The 20,743-nt window shown below is 54.9% G+C and overlaps 1 protein-coding gene across 3 annotated transcripts in view; it reads right to left on the reverse strand.

Moving 5' to 3' along the window:
• ASTN2 (astrotactin 2) overlaps positions 1-20,743 on the reverse strand; it is a 360,643-nt gene that overhangs the window by 125,373 nt on the left and 214,527 nt on the right. For all 3 annotated transcript variants that reach the window (XM_074846673.1, XM_074846674.1, XM_074846676.1), the window contains 3 exons: positions 5,067-5,191; positions 4,531-4,635; positions 2,826-3,005 (listed from right to left, as the gene is read on the reverse strand). In XM_074846673.1, coding sequence (XP_074702774.1) covers positions 2,826-3,005; positions 4,531-4,635; positions 5,067-5,191 — 410 coding nt within the window. The remainder of the gene's footprint in view (positions 1-2,825; positions 3,006-4,530; positions 4,636-5,066; positions 5,192-20,743) is intronic.

Genomic DNA, 20,743 nt, shown 5'->3' on the forward strand with positions numbered 1-20,743 from the left:
GGGGTGAGCCTGGGTGATGTTTCCACATCTGCCCTGGAAGGAGCACGGTGCTCGGTGTGCCACAGCCACGCAGGCAGGCAGCACGCCTCCGTGCCTCTCTGCTGCTCTCATTTGCAGGATTCACTCCTGCAAATCCTTAAGAACAAGGGCAGGAGGCTCCCTCGCCTCCCCCGGCACACAGCTTATCTACTTGCAGGAGGAAGGGGAACATTTTGCCTTTCTACAGGCAGAGCAGCCTGCAAACGCGGGCGGTGCCGGCAGTCCGCCCATCCCGGCAGGGTGGTGGGTCCAGGCAGTGAGAAGGCACCAACTTTCTGCTGCCCCCGGCGAGAGCTGGATGGCTTTCTCCTCCGTTTGGCTGAAGGCAGAGCTCTGCAGACACCAACCCACGTCATGGGCGGCTGTGTCGGCTGCGAGCGCGGCGTTCGGGCTGCTCCAGCCTCGGCAGAGAGCCAGCACCTGGCCCGGCGCTTTACAAGGAGTCCGGCTGCCAGCAGCGCGCTCTCTTCTTCGAGACCATGTTTTCAATTAGGGCTTGACACGCAGATTGTGCGCTTTATTGGCGGAGGCCTCCTCCTGAGGCCTGCCGATTGATTTATGAAGTTGATTAAAATATTAAAATAATTCTGTGCGATGCTGCAAACACGCTGCAATGTGCATTTTTATCATATTTGGTGCCGTTCCAATTAGCCCGAGACTCTCCTCTCCCCCTCCTCTTCTGACCTGCTTTGTTCACTAACAAATTATGGTTATCTGGCCTTACTTTTGTATTTATTAGAGATGATGCATATGTGCGCTCTCTGAGCAGTTCGGAAACGGGCTGGCTAGCAGCAGGGAGCCCGGCAGGCCAGAGCTGTTTCTGAGTGGAGAAGGCATCCAGAACAGTCTATCTGGAACTATTTATTCCAATCCTCCTTATGTCACTGGCAAAATGAGGGTAAATCAGTGGGGAAGCTGGGAATAAAATCCGTCTACCATAAACAGCAAGCTCTTTCTCTTAGCTAACTGGGGCTTCTCCAGGAGAGAGCCCTGGGTTTCCCATGACACCTTCTTCTCTGTCCACAGAGCTGATCTCCCCTGGTATCAGCGAGAGCCCTGAACATCCTTGATGTCCTTCCAAGAGCATATTCTGGCCATCCAAGAGCTAAATACAACACTTTTCCCCTCTGCAGTACCAACAGCCCCAAAGTTCAACCTCACCAACCCCACCAGCTACCAACGTCACAAAGAACAAGGTCGGAGCCAGCACCCCATGGCCAAATGCTGCACGGTCAGGAATTCAGTGCTTATGTCCAGGGACATCCATGCAAAACCTCCAGGGACCCCTGGGGTCCCACGAGCACTTTGGTGCTTTGCGGGTGGTAGGAAAGGATGCCCTGGATTCCCCAGCAGTCTGGGGCAGCCCTGTGAGTGGCACGGGAGGGGCACGGCTCCAGGGGTGCGTGCGGGAGACGGGTGGGGAGCAAGGGAGCCCGCCTCGGCCAGCTGCATACCACGGACTAAAAAGGAAATTATTTTGTCAGTGAGGAACTGCTCGCCTTCAGGCCCTGTGCCACCGCGGGGCTTTGTGGTTGAGCTCCAGGAGGAACCTCTGCCCCTGGCCAGGGGGAAGATGGGGACTCAGAAATGGGAGATATTTCACCACCGGATCAAGCGTTGCCACCATTCATCTGCCATCTGGCCCCAAGACTGTGAGACAGCGGCGATGCTCACGCCAGGCTCAGACTGCAGCATCCACCTCTCATTCCCACCCGGCATCTCAGAAGAAACCCTGTGTGTGCAGCAACGGCGCTGGGACTGTGGAACCACTCCGGGTCTGCTCCCCACTGACACATTTGCCTGGGGACTGCAGGGAGTGGCCCCAGTGATGAATAACATCGCAAGTATGTAAACCACACACCTCCACGACGCTTTGTCCTGCTAAACAGGGGCATTGCTACAGCAAGCTTCATTTATCACTATTTAAAACCCAAACAAACGAGTACAGCATGTTATAAATACGCTTACAAGACGAGCCGCGCTGGGAAGGCAGAGGGAAAAAAATGAGCAGAAAGCAACGGAGGCGGCAGGCGGGAGCACACCTCTGTCCGCTGGCTTACATGAAGCGAGGCTGCTCTCGGCAGCGCCTGCGGGGCAGGATGCAAGTGCCTTGACGGCCTCTGTTACCGTCAGCCCTACGACGGGCCCTATGAAACACCACAGATGTTTTTCAACAGAAAAATATCAGAGCCAGGAATATCCCCAGCTCCCTGGAGGAGAGAGATGAATTGGCAAATGGAAGGCTACAGCGATAAGGGAGTTTTTATAAACATAACCTAATTGTATTACTTCAAAGTCCTGAAGTTTATTGCCCTGTTTAATGATGTGTCTCGTTATTTATGGTGTAGCACAATGAGTCTGCTATTGATTTAATACACTTCCTTAAAGACCGTCATTGTCACAAGCAATAAAACGAAGCCATTCTGAGACAGCTCAATTATGTCACATCTCCATCACCCGACCCTGAGCACCCCCGGCGTGCGGGGGCCACCGCAGCGGGGCAGGGGGCTGCTGGTGAAGTGGGTCACCCCGGGGAAAGAGGGAGCCAGAGTGCGGCAGCTGGGGCAGGAGCAGGCAGGATGGGTTCCCTGGCTCAGGGATGCTGCCCACAGACACGTGCCACCGTCTCCTGCTGCTGGGCACCCAGTTTAGTACAAGTCTCCTGTCTGCACCCACTCACCGGCATGGTGACGGTGTATGCATGGGGAAGAGAGGGTGATGGATGGAGAACAGCACCAATGATAACTGGTAGTTGTGCCCCCGCTCATTCCCGCCGCCCTCCTCACCTTTCTGGTACTGCAGCCAGAGCTGCTGCTGGACCTTCTTGCTGGGGAAGTGGATGGTGCAGCTGAACTCGGAGCCGTACAGTGCCTCTGCGATGTAGTGGGAACCAAACTGCTGGATGAAGGAGAGCAGCTCCTCCCGGCTGCTGTCCTTGTTCAGGATCTTCAGGATGTTTGCGAAGCCTGTGGGAGGGAGGCCGGGATCGGCAGGTTGGCCAGCCTGGGCTGCCAGCCACAGCCTGTGGGGAAGGAGGCCCACAAGATCCCCTGCCCAAGACATACAAGTCCCTCTGTGGGTGCAAAGCACAGTTCCTCCTCTCTTGACTCCAGGGTCTACATGATCCTTTGGAATCCACAACCTGCTATCTACCCCAGGCTGTGGTTCTGCCATCCTTCTATGGTTCCTCTCCCTAAAAGACTTCTCCAATCATTTTACAGGGATGTGCATGGGAACACGTGTGCACACACACACACACACACAAACACCCTCCCGCCAGCTCCGACCTGTTTTTCAGGCTGCTGGGACAGCATCAATACCCCCCCCAGAGCATGTGCTTGGCCTTTGCTTTGCTGGAACCATAACTAGAGATGTTGTCCTGGTGTAAGGACAAATTTATTATAGATTGCACTGCAGACCATCCCCAGTATCCTTCACAACCGATAACTATTTTTAGGAAAGCTGGAGACAGCCCCGAGGTGCAGCTCTGTGGGTGCGCAAGGGTCGGGACATCTCTTGAGCAATGCCCTGCAGTGCCTGTGCAGACAGCAGGGACTGCTGGCATGGGACAAGGACATGGACCTTCACTGCTCTACGGAGATGAAATATCATGGAGGCATTGGTGACTACACAGCACCTTGGCATCATTTAGAGCTGGCTGATATCATCGTTCTGGTTCAGTGGTGGAACTGAAAACATACTGCAAGAAAATACGTCATAACTGTCACCAAAATGAGGTTATCTGGCTGGTTGGTTGGTTGGTTTATTGAAAGAGAAGGTTGGTTTAATAAAAAACTAGAAGAATTCATTTTGAGCTGAACCCAAGTATTTCGTTCAGCTCCAAGCAGGTTATTTCATCCTGGGGCTGTGCAGCCTGTCTGCACTAAATTTTTTTTTTCTTTCTCCATTTGAAAACAGGTTGATTTTTAAATAAAAAATGCTGTTTTGAAATGAAAAGGCAAAACATTTCAGGTCGCAACAAAATGTTTCAGCATTTCTGAAACAAAGTGTGCAGCTATGAAAATGTGGAAGTGAAATGTTTTGACGTTTGCAGGATCCTCCCGCCCACCCCTTCTTCATCTGCGACTCCCTGCTTTATATGACCTGCATTTACAAGCACTTTGCGTCCTTTTGAAACTACATTTTTTCAAGAACTTATTGTTTTTTGTACATACACGTATACACAGACTCCCCCACATAAATCCTCCCCGCAGTGTTGCCTGTTAGCTTGATCCTAGCTCTGACCCCAGCTCTTGGTTTGTGTGACTGAGCTGCACAAACTCCCTGCCTCAGTTTCCCCCCTGTAAAAAGGAGAAAATCCCTCTGCCTGCCTCTGCAGCAGTGCTGGGAGCGCCAGTTACTGCTTGAGCAGAGCCTGGAGGTGGAAAATGCTGGGGGGATGCTCGGCACAACTGTGCCTTGGGGCAGAAGACCACCGCCCGCCCACCCGCCCATGTAGGCACACATCTCCCTGCCGCTAGAAGCCCTCACCTGCAGAGAGGGTGATGGAGCTGAGCTTCACCCTGTAGAGGTTGCTCCTGACCCTCCAGTGCTGCACCATGGGGTAGCCCATCGCCTCGTCGTACTTGATATCCCCTGCAAAGGAAGAGCCGGTGCTCAGCCCCTGCCGACGCGGCAGCCGCGATCTGGGAAAGGCTTTTACGCTCACACGGAGCAATTGCTTTGCTACAAGTCGCGGGGGTGAGAAACGGGACGGTAGCAGGGATGGTGACTTCCTCCGGCGGTCACACCATGGGGCCCCCGGGCTGCTGGCAGGACCAGCACTGTGATGGCTGTGGCTGTCCAGAGCTCGCAGGGAGGGGGGAGCTGCCTTGCTGGGCCGGGGAGGACACGCACAGCCTATACGCTGCTTCTGCCCCAGCCACACTGCAGGGATGCTGTGAAGGACCCCGAGACGCTGTGGGTGCTGATGCACCTTGGGGACCAGCTGGGATCCAGGGGGGGAGAAGGGGCTCCTGCTCCTGTGCTTGACCCCGGGGGGGGCTGAGCCCAGGGGCAGCTCGTACCAGTGAGAAGCTGGAGGTCGGGAAGGGGCTCTGAGAGGACGCCGCGGCACTGTTCCTCCACGGGCAGCGGGATCACCATGAGGCCGTCGGCCAGCTGGGGGAAGTCCTTGATGAAGTTATTCTCCCTGCAGAGAGAAAAAGACAACTGCAAAGCAACGATGCAGGCCACGGCCGGGCAGGGGGGCTGAGCCGCCCCAGCAGCACGGGGAGGGATGGCTCAGGAGGGCGAGGGACATCTCCTGTGAGCAGGAGGCCTAACAGGGGATGGGGTTTGCAGCCCCCGCCGCCAGCCGTCCCGGCTGCGCAGCCCTCTGAGGTGATGCTTAATGAGTTCCCCATGGACTGTGGCTGCGTTAACTCTCCGGCAACGCGGGGCTCCTCTCAGCCTGGGGACCCGGCCACTGGTTTTGGCCTGGATTTTCAAATTATGTCCCTGGAGAGGGGTCAGACAGCAGCAAAGATAGAGGAACGGCTGCTACACCCCAAAACTTCCCCTTTCCACCACATGCAGCATCTTCCCAGTACAGGACCGTGACTAAGCACCAGACCAAGCCCCGCTGTGGCTCCCCACCTCAGGCAGCAGCATCACTGCCGCATCTTTGTGCCCAGATGACTGGCTCTCCAAAAGGAGGAAAAGGTACATTTATAGACAGACACCAAAAAAAAGTCAGTGTGTGCAGCTCACAGTGCGATTTTACCACACATGCGGGATCTTTTCTAACCTTGGCAGGTATAACATTGTATAATAGGCCCCTAATGAATTGTTTCTAGAACAACGATACCGGGGAAATTATTTGAAATGGTGAACAGACAGTTCTCTGGGAGACAAACCTCCCCTAGCAAGCGAAATGCCTCACGCCTGCGCAAAGGAAACGCGAGGGGGGATTTTAAATATTGATCTTAAAGCCAAAATATAGGCCAGGAGGCTCTGCATCCTCTGGGTGCAGAGACAAAAGGGCAGCAGAGCAGAAAAAAGGGAGGTTCCTGCAAAATCAGGTCAGCCCCAGGAGCTGGGGGGAGGCTCATGCCTGCCCCAGCTGCATTTTTCTGAATAGATTTTCCTTTAAAACAGCTGCTGGTTTCATTCCCCTTCCCTGGTTTACCCCCCGCAGCCCGTCCCTGGGGGGAATGCTCCATCACCCCATGATCATGTTGCAAGTGGGGCCACCTTGGCCACCTCCAAGGGTCCCACTGCAGCGAGATGCCAAGCTGGTGGAGCACTTCCCTGGGCCCTCCTGCTGCTCCAGGGCTGGGATATGGCCAGTGCAACCTGCACCAGTGGCGAGCAGGAGCCTGTTGCCCCGTGCAAACAGCCTGGGGATGTTCCTGGCCCCAAGGCGGGTGAGGAGCAGTGGGATGAGCAGTTGCAGGTGGGGACACACGAGTGGGGCCAAGCATGGCTGCACAGGCAGCCCTGCCACCAGGCAGCAGCCTGCCTTCCTGCTGCACGTCTGTCTCAAAGCTGCTGGCACCTGATTGCATCTCAGGAGCTTCCCTTTAGGTACTGCTGGAGAAAAAGTGGTTTATGTGTCTGAGGGGAAAAGCCTCTCGCTCACACATGTGCTCACAAATCTCCTATTGATCACGCCGGGCGCGGGATCCCCGTGGCAGAACGGTGCTTTGCTGTTCTGAGCCCTTTGCTGTCTTAGCGATGCAAATAGGGAACTGCAATTACTGCCGGAGCCGGGAGCTGTGTGGGTGGTGGGAATCAGGGGCTGCAAAATTAGGCAAGTCGGTAGGGAACACGGGAAGGAGCGTGTCGGTGTCTCTGCTGCTCTGCCTCAGCAGAAAAGGGAGAAAAGCATCAGGGCTACCAAATCCCAAAGCCCTGGAGAGGTGCGATGCTGCACCAGGGAAGCAGGATGCAGCTGCGCTGAGCCCGCCTGCCACCCCAGAGCATGGGGACTGTCCCCTCCCCGACAGGTCAGCCCCACACCCTGCACCCGGCAGGAAGCACAAGGGACAGGTGGGTCACGCCAGAGGCCTGCCCAGGCCCACATCCCACCTCTGAGAGGACCAGGAGGGGATGCCCAGGACAATGACACTGGCTGGTGGCACCTTCCCAAGCCCTCTCCCATTGCCTCACAGGAGGGGACAGACCTGGCAGTGCCAGAACAGCTCAGTTGTGGGGGACAGAAACATGTGGCTCGGCAGACACCAGAAGACTGCGTTAACCCAGCGCCCTGCACCCAAGGACGGGGCAGAGATGTGAGGAAGCAGCCTCTCCCCCTCCCCCCATGGGAACTCACCCAGACCATCTCACCCACAGCCACCCGTGCCATGAGCCTGCAGACCAGCTGTCCCTGGGCTTGAGCCCAGCTCATCTGGGTGCCAGGACAGCCCCTGGGGTGGTGGCCCATGTGTGGGGAGCTAAGGAGGAGACACACGCTGGTGTGCGAGGAATCTGCATGCAGCGGCTGCTGCTCAGAGCTGACGCCTCTATGAAAAAGTATTTACTGAAAGGCCGCGCTCTGCAGTGCTGCTTGCTGTAATGCCATTTGCTTTAACTGCTCCACAGTCAAAAGGTTGAGGAAAAACAAGGGGCAAGAGTGAGTTGAGGCGTGGGCATACACACCAGCACCTGTCCACAACATGATCCTGTAATGGGAGGGAGCAGCAGTACAAGGCAAGACTCCAGGAGCACTTCAATGATGCATTTTTGCTACCAAACACTTCTTGCACCCCCTCCCTTCCTCCTCCCCTCCAGTCCCCTGCTCCCTGCTACCCCAAAGCGGGGATGAGCCAAGGCTGCGCAAGGGGGTCCGGGCATGGTGCAGCCCCCCTGCAGAGTCCTGCCAGCCTGCACTGTGCTGAGTCCTCACTGCAGCTGTGGCAAGACGAAGGGGACCCCCAAACCCGCTTGTGCCAGGCGGCCGGTGCACGGGGCGGTGCGGAGGTCGGTGTGCCATGGAGCCGCAGCCGGCAGAGGGCTGCCGCTCCTCTTCCACCGCCCCTTATTAATAACCCTGCGGCTCGCAGCGCTGCTCGCTGTAGAGGCATAAAAAAGAGTTGCTGCCAGGCTTTTGTGCTCTCTGGAAGCTCTGATCAAAGCCGTCGGGCTCTGTGTGAGGGGCAGGGACACAGATGAAGGGAGGGATGTGACAGCATCTCGGTACATGTGCTGCCACACGTGTCTCCTGCACCCGGGGCACGGCCGAGCCATTGGCACTTCCCCAGCGGTTCACACCTGGGGGTCCATGCTGTTTCCAAGAGGCATGGTGGCACCTTCGTGACCTCGTGGTTCCTACGAGCCGTGCAGCCAGGTTTATTCTGATGGGAATAGCACCTGCTAGCCCCACAGCATCCCCCTCTGTCTCTTGTTCTGCCCCCCAGCATCTCCCCAGCACTCACAGAACAGATGCCCGATACTCACAGGAGCAGCGAGCGTGCTGCTCTCTCCAGCGTGACACAGACTGAATCTGCCCATCGACTCGCAGCGCTCTCCTGGTGGGGCTCTGAACATCTCTCAGGGAATTTTACAAATACTGAGTCATTATACAAGGAAATACTGTTTCTCCCTCGCAGCTCCGGTCCTTCAGTAGCATCTGACCCAGAGTATGTCCCTGCCTTGGGAAGGAGCTGACTTCCAGATAAATGAGTCTCAGTGCTGGGAAAGGTCAAATGGCCAAAGGCTTTACTGAGCTCTTGTACTGGCAGGGTGGGCTGAGGAGGAAGGCAGTCGCCTGGATTAAACTGAGTTCAAAATCTTGGCTTTGATGGACACTTCATGTAACCTTGGCCGAGTCAAAAAATGCACCCGTTGCCTCAGGTGACACACTTAACAGACAGCAACTCCCTCCATCTCGGGGTACTAGTGGGGTAAAGGCAATTAAAGGCTGCTCAGGCACCGGGAGGGCTTAGGCAGCGAGAGCCTGCTGTGCCCGTGTTTTCCTGTCCTTCTGAAACTAGATACACAAACTAGAGATGTTTTCAGGGAAAAAAAATCTGACCTTAAATAATACACCCAAGGTCATGCAATACAGTCATGGTACAGTGCAGCATCAGGCTGCATTGCTGTGCTCCGCAGTCCTGGTACCATCTCACGCAACTGATGGGAAGCCTTCGAAAAGGACCAGCATCCCACAGCATCCCTCAGCAAAAGGGGGTTTTGGGGGGAGCAGGAGAGCCTGATGCAGGCACTGGGGAGCAGCCAGAGTGCTGTGATCCTCCTGGATGGGGCCACAGCCACCAGGTCCCGGTCCATGGCATGATTCTGCTGAGTTCTGGGGCACCTTGTGCCCTTGCTGAGGTGCTGAAAGCCAGGGCCAAGTTCACGGTGGGATCTTGGCCTGCAGTAGTGAAAGATCAGATGGAGACTCACATTCATTTCATTTTCCTGTTAGCAACAGCGTTGGGTGAAGGAGCAGCTTCTCCTCCTCAGCTCAGCCAGCCATGGCTTCCTCCCTTGGCACTTTGCTCCCAAAGGACACAGCCTCGAGGCCGGACTCTGCCTGCCGACCCTTTCAGAGCTCCTCCTTGCTCCTGTACAACTCCCATCATAAATCCGAGCATCAGCTGGCCTGGAGCTTCCTGCCTCCATCCGCCACTGACAGCGGATGCACACCCGGCATCCCAGCAACCGGGCAAATACATTCATGAAGGGGCAAAAAAACCCATAAATGACCTCACAAGTGATTAGCTGATGCCCTGAAGTGTGAGATTTAATTACCCTTATCTGAGCCAGCACAGCTACAAATGTTAATCACATTATTATCTGGCGTACTTATGTTCAGCAAAGTGACTATGCGAGGCCTGCACTTTCTGCTGTGCAAGTCTGAGAGGACGCCTTCTCTGGCAAAAATAATTCATTGAACTTACTTCTTTCTGTCCCACAATGGCTTGGGGAGAACACAATGGATTTAAGGTTATTTAGTGCCAGCTTTTGACCCAACTTTCCCTCAGAGAAGCTTTCCTGCTGGGATGGCTGTAAGCTCACAAGAGCCCAGCCTGCATCTGACATGGGGACATTCAGAAATAGCTTCCTTTTAGCTTGTCGTCACCAAAAAAAAATTGATCTACAGTCACTGGGAGAACAGAAAAGAGGGTGTCCTGTTTCCACAGCCACTTTGGAGAAGGTAATCACACCGTAAATCTCTCCCCACGTGTCTCCATGACCTCAGGCACTGGTGAATTATAAAGGCTTAATGCAAACCCTCTGAAGCAGCAGTTACTTACTTCAAATTTACTGGTCATTAATTTTAGTGAGGTCCCACTCCTGTATAACGAGGCAGGATAAAAAAGGAGAGACCGGTCAGGTTTTGCCAGGCCCTGGAGCCCCTTCCAGCTCCCCCACTGTCAGCCCTAAGCACCGTTTGCAACGATGTGTGGCCAGACCAGGCTGCGGGGAGAGAGGAGAGCACCAACCGTGCACCCCTGAATCCCTCTGGTGTGGCCACAGCCATCACCCCCATCCCTCCATCGGCCCCGATGCTGCAGATAAGACCTGTCCCCACACTGCCCGTCTCTCCCCACCACATCCCCCGCGTACCCCATTTCAGCACCAGCAATAAACAGTGCGACAATATTCAACAGCTGCCTTACCCCCTCGGTTCAGGGAGAATTAGCATTTAAATTAAGGTGTTTCAGGGAGGTAAATCATGCCAGTGCTAGGGCTGCAGTGTCTGTGGGCACGCACAGTGCTCCTCGGGGCCGGCGGGATGTGCTACAAGCACAGTGCTCAGCACCATCCCCTCCATGCGCCCTCAGACCGACCCCCCCCAGATGTGCCTCAAAACCCTCTGTGGGGCTGGGAGTGACCAGGACCCCCATCCTGTGCCCCCACTCCCTCTCTCCCGTGGGGCTGGGGCTGTGCGGCAGTGAAGTCACCTGCTCTGTAATGGGGAGGTGTTGAAAAGGGCTCAACCAGTGCCAGCGAAACTCCGTGGGCTCCGTCTCCACGGCTCTTTCATCCCGGCACTGGATTACTAATCATGGCACCACGCCGGCACGGCTGTAAGAAGCCCTCAGTGGCACCATCGGGGCTCCTCTTCCCTCGTCATGCCCAATTTGTAGACACCAAAGCATGGGAGAGGACAGCGAGAGCCACAGGACCAGGCTAAAGGGTGGTGGCTGTCACCAGCGACCACGGCTGGGAGCAGGAGCTGCAAACCCCACTAGTGCCTGTGCCACCAGGGACCCCAGCCATGACACAATGATGGTGACAGCCAGCAAATGACATCTGGACATGGAACTTTAAGGCCTGGGACAGCAGTGACAGCTGGACAGAAGGATGTGGGCGGTAGGAACAGTGCTGCTCCCTGGGACCCAGCAGAGGCAGGGAAGGGGACTCCTTCCTGCTGAATAGTTTATTCACCATAAACCAGGAATTGAGTTGATCCAAAGCTATTTGTCAACTCTGCTTGAACCTGTTGCAGAACCCGAGCAGAGATTTTTTTTGTTGTTGATGTTTCTTTTAAGTACAAAATAGATGGAGGAAGATGAATAGTTGCCACCACAGCGCTGCCGCCATCTCCATGCCTCCCAGGGGAGTTCCTGCGCCTCCCCAGTAGCTAAAGGCAAGTCTCAGCAGAGACTGTGACTGCCTTCCCATTCTCCGTTAGCGTACCAGAACATCAAACTCATTTCACGGTAATCCAAAGCACGCCGCTACTGGGGGTTTAGTTCAGCTGTTGAACCGTTAACTCGACTCTCTGTACTGCTCATGCCTGAGTCTGCAGCAAGACCCTCCCTCTGGCGCCCCAGGAGTTGTGTGCCCATGCCCATCAGCACCGTGCTCCTCCAACCGTGGACCATTTCAACCTGATTTTCCCACAGATAATCTCCAAACATCCCCCAAACACTAAAGCCCTCCTCTGATCCGCACAGCCCCAGTGACACCACTGAGCACTCAGGGAAACCCAGTCAGCGGTGCCCACCACCGTGGCTGAAAACCACCACAGAGAAAAAGTGCATCTTCTCCTGAAGCCATTTCTAAAGGAAACACACAGGAATCTGCTTTGAGATGGGGAGATAGAGAAGCTGCAAGCAATAGGAGCAGAGATCTCCCTCCTGCACCCTGGTGATCCCTGGAGCAGGCAGATAGTGGGGCGACGTGCTGCTGGAGAAGGTCCACCACCAGCACATGGCTCTGGCCAGCAAAAGCAACGCAGCTCAGGTGGACTGCCTGTGGCCATGTGGAGGAACCCCAAGAGGCTCCCCGGCCTCCCCCAGCTGCTGGATCTCGAGATGCCGGGTCCCGGAGACATCTTCAATGCCCATTTATCACCTTTTATTATCCTCCCTGCCCTGCTCCCCATTATACAGCTATTTATTTATTCCAGTAAAGCATGTCTCCTGTGGGTGAAATCCTGCGGTAGGCTGTGGATCTTTCTTCCTCCGGAGTGCCTGTTGGGAACAGGCTGAAACGGAGTGCCGAGTAAAAACAAATTCGGAAAGTTACGGTTCCCACAGCAACGCCTGGCGCCTGTGCAGCAGGCAGCACGCAGGCACGCAAAGCTGGATTTATGCCTTAATTACAGAGTCAGGGCTGCAAGAGGAATCCCATGCCAAGCTCTAGTTTTCAGCTCCTTACAGAACTTTGCAAATATACGTATTATTCCCTTTGGGATTGAAATTTCGCATGCTTAACCTAAGCTTAAACATGATTTTCTGCAAGAAGTTTTAAGAAAAGTCAAAAACCCCCATGTCTGGGTTAGAGAGTGAAGGAAAAATTAAGCTGTCATGCCTGTGGCTGGAGGAAGGGAAAAGAGTGGCAACCTGTCTCTTGTTTGCCTGTAACTCTGGCACAAGTTGCTCCTGGAAGCCCAAACTGGCAGAGTGAATCCCCAGGGAGGGCAGCGCGTATGAGCTTGGAGACACGACTTGGAGCAGAAGCTGCCATCGTTAACACTCGAACCCAGGTAAGCTGTGTCGGGACCACAGCCCAAAATACTCCACTGACAGTCTCTTCCCTCTGATGAAGCAGGCTCCAAGTTCTTTGCATTTACTGCTAGAGACCTCCTCGTTTGATGGACTGTTTGCTTGGAGAAGCAGCAAGGAAGCTGATGAAATACAACCCAGCATATGCCTGACCCAACACTTTGCATCTTCAAGTTGCTATCTCCTTACTACTGTCCTGGTCAAGACACGTCACTTGGGTGCATCATGTCACTTAGGTAAACCATCACCCAGAACAAGCCCTTCCACACATGCCTCTCTGCTCCTCTCCTCCTTCTGCAGGGGCAAAGCAAACAAGCAAGTAGCCAAAACCTTGGCTCTGCGTTAAGGGTTTGGCTGATCTCACCAGCGAGATAAGCAGTGGCTCTACCACTGCCCACATCTGGCTGGGTTTTGGCCTCAGCAGCCTTGTCCTGATCCTGCAAGCCAGTGACAGGGCCAGGAAGACACATCTGAGCTGTGTGCCATCCCTCTCTTGACTGGAAGGTCTGGGAAATGCCCAATAGCTGATGTGGCTGATGAGAAATCCGCCTGTTTGCAAAGGGCTGGCACTGCTTAGTGTCTGCCAGGAGGATCCATGTTTTCCTCCATGTTTCTGCTCTTCAAGGTGTCTCCCTCCATTAGCTTCACCATTGCTGACAGCCAAAGGCTCTGACCTTGTCAGCTTCCATAAGCTCAACAACTTTCAGCTTTTTAACGATCTGGATGGAGAAGAAGACAGACAGACCTCCTAGAGCAGCTCATGGAGCTTCTGCCCACCAGGCTGTGGTCACTCCGAGATGATCTGGGGACAGTTTCTCTATGCGGATGGTTTTTCTATGCCTGAGTGACCCAGAGCCGGGCTGGCACCTCCTCTGAATGATTATTTCAGCGATGAGCTGAGCCAAGGCTGCGGGTTCTCTTGTGCAGGTTGTTTGGGTGTTGTTTGCAATCATTTCCCGAGCATTGCTCAAGCAGCTCCGTGCCTGGCACTTTCATTATTATTATTTCTAATAAGACAACAAATGCAAAACTCCCACTGACTTCACAGGAGCCAGGACTACACGCTGGGACTCCCCAAGGAACTGGCGCAAAGCAGGCGCCTGACTTGCATCCAGTTCCTACAGGATTTGGGCATGGCGACCTGAAGCCAGTGCCCTCTCCGCACACCAGCAGCCCCTTGGACCAGCAGCTCTTCCAGGGAAACCCACATCCCAGCCACAACACCCTGGGAAGCACAAGTGTTGCCCTTTAAATAATATTTGACTTTCCAATGTAAATGCAGACCCAGCTCTCTGCTCAGCACACACGTATATTCTCTTTAACAATTTGGGATCTCAGGCATTTTTTTTTTCTCTCCTAAGCTTCATCGTTAACCTTTAAGATGGAGATAAGGCGTAAGAGTTTGGAAAGGAATCAGGAGGGACCTTGGAAATGAGCCAGGAGCAGTGTTAATACTGGGCTGCACATCATATCTCTTCGGTTCTTCTTTCCCCCCAGGGTGATTCGGACTGCTCTTGACTACCACCATGGTATTACAAACTCTAATGAGGTTTGGAAAATAAGAAACCCACTGCGGCGTGGGAGAAACTAATAGAAATTGTTTTGTCTTCTCTCTATTAGTCATTAGAAGCAGAGGAAAAACAGCCACAGGCAGTGGCAGGGCTGCAATATCACCACACATTTCATATGCTGGCACTCTGACAAAGCCATTTCAACGCAGTTAATGCTCCTGCTTCCCCCTTGCACAAGGCCTGATGTACACCAGTGTGGGCTCCAGCTGCACCCACATCCCTGCGCCAGGATCGACCAAGCCCGGGCTGAGCCCAGTGGTGCCCAGTGCCCACCCAAGGATGCTTGGCCAGCCCATGGCTCTGCCCAGCAGCAAACCTGCCAGCATGGACCATTGCAGCTGCTCTGCAGTGAGCTGCTGTGCAGAGCCCGGTGTCCCCCAGGGGCCAGGGACAGGCAGGGAAGGCGAAGGCAGCACCTGGGCATGGCAGTGCTGGGGACGCATCTGTAAGCAGCAGCTCCCCAGTGCTGTCAGGCAGCCAGAGCATATGGTGAATTAGCTGGGATTTGCGACCGCATCTGCAAAGTCGTGTTTCTGAGTGCAAAGTTAATTAAGGAAGCCACGAAACGATGCATGCGGAGAGCCAGGACAGGGTGACGGCACCTGCAGTGAGCTCAGCCCTTGCCATCCTCCCAGGGAAAGGCGGGCGCTGAGAGCCAAGCCCTGCTCTGGCGCTCAGTGAGGTGCCTTGGAGCACTTTCCAGTTTGCTTCCTCCTTCCCAGCTCTGAGAGCCATCGCACCCGGGCTGCACAGCTGCCTGGTGACAAGTGGCAGTGCCATCACACCTTGCAGATGTTCGCCTGCTGCCTGCAGGTATGGGCACAGCTGGCGAGTGGCACCATCCCCTGGAAACCCGCGGCACAGGCACGCAGGCTGCTCCGCCTGCACCAGGCTTCTTCGGGCCATGACGGGAGAAATGAACTGGCACAAATGCCCTGAGCTTTCATCTCAAGAAAATTGTTATTGAAGGCAACAGCCCATGGGAGACGACTCCTTGCCCGGCTGCAATCTGGGCAGGGTGAGAGCACAACGGCAAGGGAGCATCGCTGGGAGATGGGGAAGAGGACGAGTGATGCTGGGTCAGTCCCCACCACCTGCTCCTGCATTCCCCTGCACTGAGCCACGGCTGAGCATCCAAGCCAGGTCACGCTGCTCAGGAACCGGGTGCGGTGGAAGATTTAGGAGATCTCCTGTGTTATCCCATGTGCCTTCCGGGTAGGATGCGGCAGGGGATGGGAGCACTCCCAGCATAGCTTGTCCGCCACCTTTGGTGGACGGTGGGTTCAGGTGATGGGGCCCAAACCCAGCACTTGCCTTCAGGTTTACGCAGTCATGAGTTACAGGGCTGATGCACGCAGAAGGGCAAGTCCTCCATCTCTGGAGAGATCACTTAGGACGGGAAAGAGCAAGACAAGATTTTCTGCTGCGCTGAGGATTGCATCCAAGCCCTGCTGCTAACTCGGAAGCAGGTATGGCTCGACAGCTGGCATATCTGCGGAGCGCTCAGATATCCCCATGCTGGCGCCTGCTCGTGACTGCATTGCCTGGAGCAAGGATTCACATTGCTAAGTCAATGTCAGGCTGATTTAGTCCTTGGATGGGGAATCTCCATTGACCAGTGCTGGCACTAGTGAGGAAGAGCAGTGATGGGCTGGTAAGTGTCAGCCTTGTCCCCGGAGGTGCTGCTGGAGCATGCTAATGGTGACCACCAAAGAAGTGCTCACAGCATGATGAAAAAACCCTGCTATCATAGCTTAAAGTTGGGTGATTACAATTTACTGCCTCAAACCCTCCCACCTCACTCTCTTCTTTCTTTTCAGCTGAACATAACCCTTATTTTCACATGTCCCTAGAGGGTGCTGAGTCCCCATGTCCCAGAAGCGGCTGCATCCCACGTCAGGTGAGGAAGGAAGGAAGGAGAAGCAATTCCTCTCTGCAAGCCTGCACACCACTGCAAGGCTATAAAGCCAATAAGGACCCCCTGGGATGAACGGCACTCTATAAATCTGAGCTGTTATTATTCTAAAACCAATCTCCACCGCATCTCTTAATAATGCAGATTAACTACACAATAACACAAGCTATAATTAGTATCATAAAAGTCAGAGACAGGAAAGGCTAGCAGGTCAGCGAGTCCATCCCGCAGACTGCTCCCCACAGCACGGGGGAAGGGGGAACCTCCTGGGTGCCCTGGGAGCTCGGAAAAGTGAAGGCAGGCCTGGCAGTGCCGGACACCACGAAGGGAGCGGTGACAAGGAGGGGATGGCACACAAATCACCACGCCTCTGCCAAACCCAGGAGGGGGGCAGAGCCCCACTCTCATTCTGGAAGTGCCCAATTCCGACCTCTGGTCCCTCCTCTCTTGTGTGGGTCCATGTCCCCTCTCTCAAACCTTTACTCTTTCCTCATGCTCAGGACTAAAGACAAGGGTGTCACCATCTGCTTTTCACAGGGTGGACCCTGAAGAGCTCACTGAGCCCCCTGACAGCTGCGTGGGGGGATGTGGGTGTCCCCTGTGGGCCACAGGCTGATGGCAGCATGGGAGGCTCCTTGCAGGAGGAGCCTGTGTCCCAGACCACCTCCCCAAGGGACAAGCATCCCCTGGACTCTTCACCTCCCATCCCACAAGAAGCTGACAGCGCCAGGGCTTGGAGGCACGACCTTCCCATATCCACACACACCTGCTTTGTCCAGCAGCGTTCCTGGACTGGGATCCCACTGCCTGCTCCCATCCTGCCCAGGGACCAGACTCCTCCTCACTGGTTGACCAACCCAACTAACACGCAGCCCACGCCCAATGCCTGCTGCCTTCTTCCACCTCCCACTCCCAGAAACCCCATCATCCTCCTTGCTCTGGGCACTTCTCCCCTGGCATCCTGCTGGCACGGCAGCGGCAGCGCTGGCGGTGGGGAGGGCAGGAGGGAGGGCTCCCTGCCTGGGTGCAGCGCTGCTCTGCCCAATTAGCGCTGCTGGGTGACAGGCTCTGTTTGCGCTGCGTGATTAGCTGTGGAAATGCAAATCTGAACTTCCTCCGCCGCAGCAGCTAACAAGATAATGAATATTTTCATCAGCTGCAGAGAATACAAACATCTGCGCAGACACAAACGCGCTGCCAGGGCTGGGGGGAGTGGGGAGCCAGGGGCATGGGGTGGGGGAGCAGCTCCCCAGCATCCCTCGCTGCGGGGGCAGCAGCTCTTCTGCTGGAGGAAAGGAAAGCTGTGCCACTGCTGGCTGGTCCCTTAGCCCAGAAAAAGCCCGTGAGCGACTCTCCATCAGCTTCGGTGGGTGCTGGTACCATCTCCAGCAGCAGTGTCTCTGCTCTAGACTGCACCTGCGTCTGCAAGAGTGGGTTTGGGGAGTGCACCCATGGTACCCACATCTCCCAGGGCCCTGTGCCAGATCTGCCCCCTCGCTGCCCATCTCTGGGGCCCGAGCTGCCCTTTGAAACATCAACTCACCAATCTGCATGGCTGCAAAGACTGATTTTGGAGCACAGACTGAGGCAAAAGCTGCTTGGCTTTTCCTCAGCCTTGTAAAAGTGGGGTGTTTGGTTGCACTTTTTAACACCTACCTATTTCTTTGAGGCAGCACATCTTCACACACTGCCTGGCAGTGCTGGAGGGGCTGGGGAAGGAGACCAAGCCCCAAGTCACGTTTGTTCAATTGGTTTTGGGCTCCGGTTGAGGCAGCAGCTTCCACCCCAGCCGTCCCTCCAACTCCCCAGGGCTCAGGCACATGCTGGAGCGATGGGGTTCTCGTGGGCAATGGTCAAACAGCAGAGATCAACCCCGTGAGAGGTTATCCCGGTGCCTGCACAGACTGGAATGAAACGGAGCAGCTCAGGGGCGCAGCCAAAGCAGGGATGGGGCAGCAGGAGCAGGAGGCGGCTGCAGCAGCTATGCCCACGCTCGCTGAGGATGTGCTGGCCCACTCCTTAAATCCTACCCACACCAGGCACAAAATGAGTCTGGAAACCTTTAGTACTTAAAATACCTCTATTACTAACATCTCTATCAGTGTATTTTAAAAAAAAAATTTTTCTACCCTGGACCCCTATGTTGTCTTTAGGATATCACTGGCACTAGACTTGGTTTTGTTTTGCTACAAGAATAAAAAAGTGCTACCAATCCAGTGCAGAAGCATGTGGCTGCAGACTGTCGGAAATACCAGCTCAAAGCCTGACAATCTGTTCTTCCTCTCGGTTGGATGCTAACTTTGAAACGGAGCAGGGCTGATGCATACAGGATGCAACAGTAACCTAACTGACAGGGTGCTGTGCTAATTGCATTAGTCATTTATAGACTGGATTGATAAAATGTCAATGTTTAGCCTGGCCAGTGAAGATGCGCTCAAAATACATGGTGTGTGTCTACGTGCAACCTGTTGTGGGCTCTGAAAAGGGCTGGATGAGCTCAAGAAAGCAGCCAGGATGTTGAGAGGTGGAAAAAAAATGGGATTGAGGAAAAATGGCTCAGATGGGGGCCCTCTGGGGGCTGCAAAGCCACTGCGTGTGGCATGGCCATAAGTGGGCACCGGGACATCTCTGCTCTGCCGGCAGCATCCCCGGCAGGGAGCAGGCAGTGATCCTGCACGACACAGACTGGAGCGGGGCAGAGCGCAGAGCATCACATCTCACACCAGCTCCACAGAGCTGCTAAACTGCTAATAACCCCCTTACCTGCTACTGAGGACCAAGGCCTGAGGCATTAGCCTGGCTTGGAAAGACATCATTGCTTCCAACTAGTATGTCTGAGGCTTCAGAATTGTGAACAGGTAATAGAATTGCAGCAACAAATAATAAAAAGAGGAATGAAATGGAAGGCAGCCACTGGAAAAGAGATCCATCCGTTATCCCGGCCTGAAGGGTAATAGGTAAACAAGGCGTTGGGGTACTGGCTGGCGCCGAGCTCACCGGCACAGGAATAATAAACAGCGCAATTATAACTTCTGTGCTTGGAGGTTTCAAAGAGAGGGAAAAAAAATATGAAAAAATCAATAGTGTTAATTTAACTAGTTACAGATGTTACATTTGTGATGCTGCAGGACAGGCAGGACATCCTCACCAGGGCTGGAGCGCCAGCTCCAAGCTGGGCGACACCAGTGAAGCCCCCCCCAAGCCTCCCGCACCCAGGTGCGATGCTGCCCCCGGCTGAGCACCCATCCCCAGGCAGCACCCACAGCTGTGGGGGAACGGGTGCAGCTTGAACGAGGCCTCCCCCAGTGCAGGAGGAAGCGATGGGGTGGGGCTGTTTCCCAAAGCAGCCCTCCGGCAGGGATGGCACCAAGCTGTCAGCACGCCCCGCCGTTGCCGCGACGGTTTATTAAGGGCTGAGAAGCAGCGAGGGGAAGGAGTGACAGATTTAAAATTAACTTGCCAAACTCCCCATCAATATTATGACAATTCCCTGCATCAGTTCAGCGACCCAGCGCGCCGCCTGACAGCATTAACGTAGCTGTGTGGAGGCAGAGCCGGCTGCTGGGCTGGCAGCGCTCGGGGCGAGCGGGTGCCTGTCCCTGCCCGTGGCACCCCGGCCACCTCAGTGCTGTGCTCAGCACCACCGGCCGGCACTCAGCACCACCTCCAATCCAACCTTTCCTTTCCCCAAGGCTGTAAAGAAGTAGCAGCCCTGTTTTAGAGGTGGGGAGGTGAGGAACAGCATCCTCTGAGGAGCAATTTGCAGAGGGAAGGGTGCTTCCAATTTGCAGGAAGGTGCTCGGCACAGCACGGCAGCCCTGCATCCTCCAGAGCTGTTCTCCCTGGTTAGGGAGAGGGGAAAACAGTGCTTAGCAGGTTTTTTTGCAGTGAGGGAGCGCTGACACAAATCCTCTCCCCACTCCAGCCACCAAACCATTTTGGCTGTTTATCTGCCCCCAACACCCAGAAACATCCCAGACTCGCTGCATCTCCGCTGGGGGGGGGAATCAAATGGGGGCTGCATGGGTGGGCGAGGTGCTCCCCATGTCCCGGGGCTACGCCAAGCCAGAGTAAGAACCAGGACAAGAGGCAGAGCTGGAGGTAGGGATGGGAAGGGCCCCTGGTTAGGGCAGATGGCTGCTCCCCAGGGAGCGCTCTGCCGTGCATTGCTCTGACATCCCGTTTGCAGTGCAGTAATAATCCAGTGAGTAAAGCTGGCTCGTTGGGTAGTAATTTGAGTTTTCTCCGTATTAATGGCATAAAAGCAACAGTCTGAAGCTGCAAACAGCTCTTAAACAAAACCCTCTATTCCC

This window comes from Strix aluco, chromosome 20, assembly GCF_031877795.1.
Source record: "Strix aluco isolate bStrAlu1 chromosome 20, bStrAlu1.hap1, whole genome shotgun sequence".
In the NCBI taxonomy this organism is placed as follows: Eukaryota; Metazoa; Chordata; class Aves; order Strigiformes; family Strigidae; genus Strix; species Strix aluco.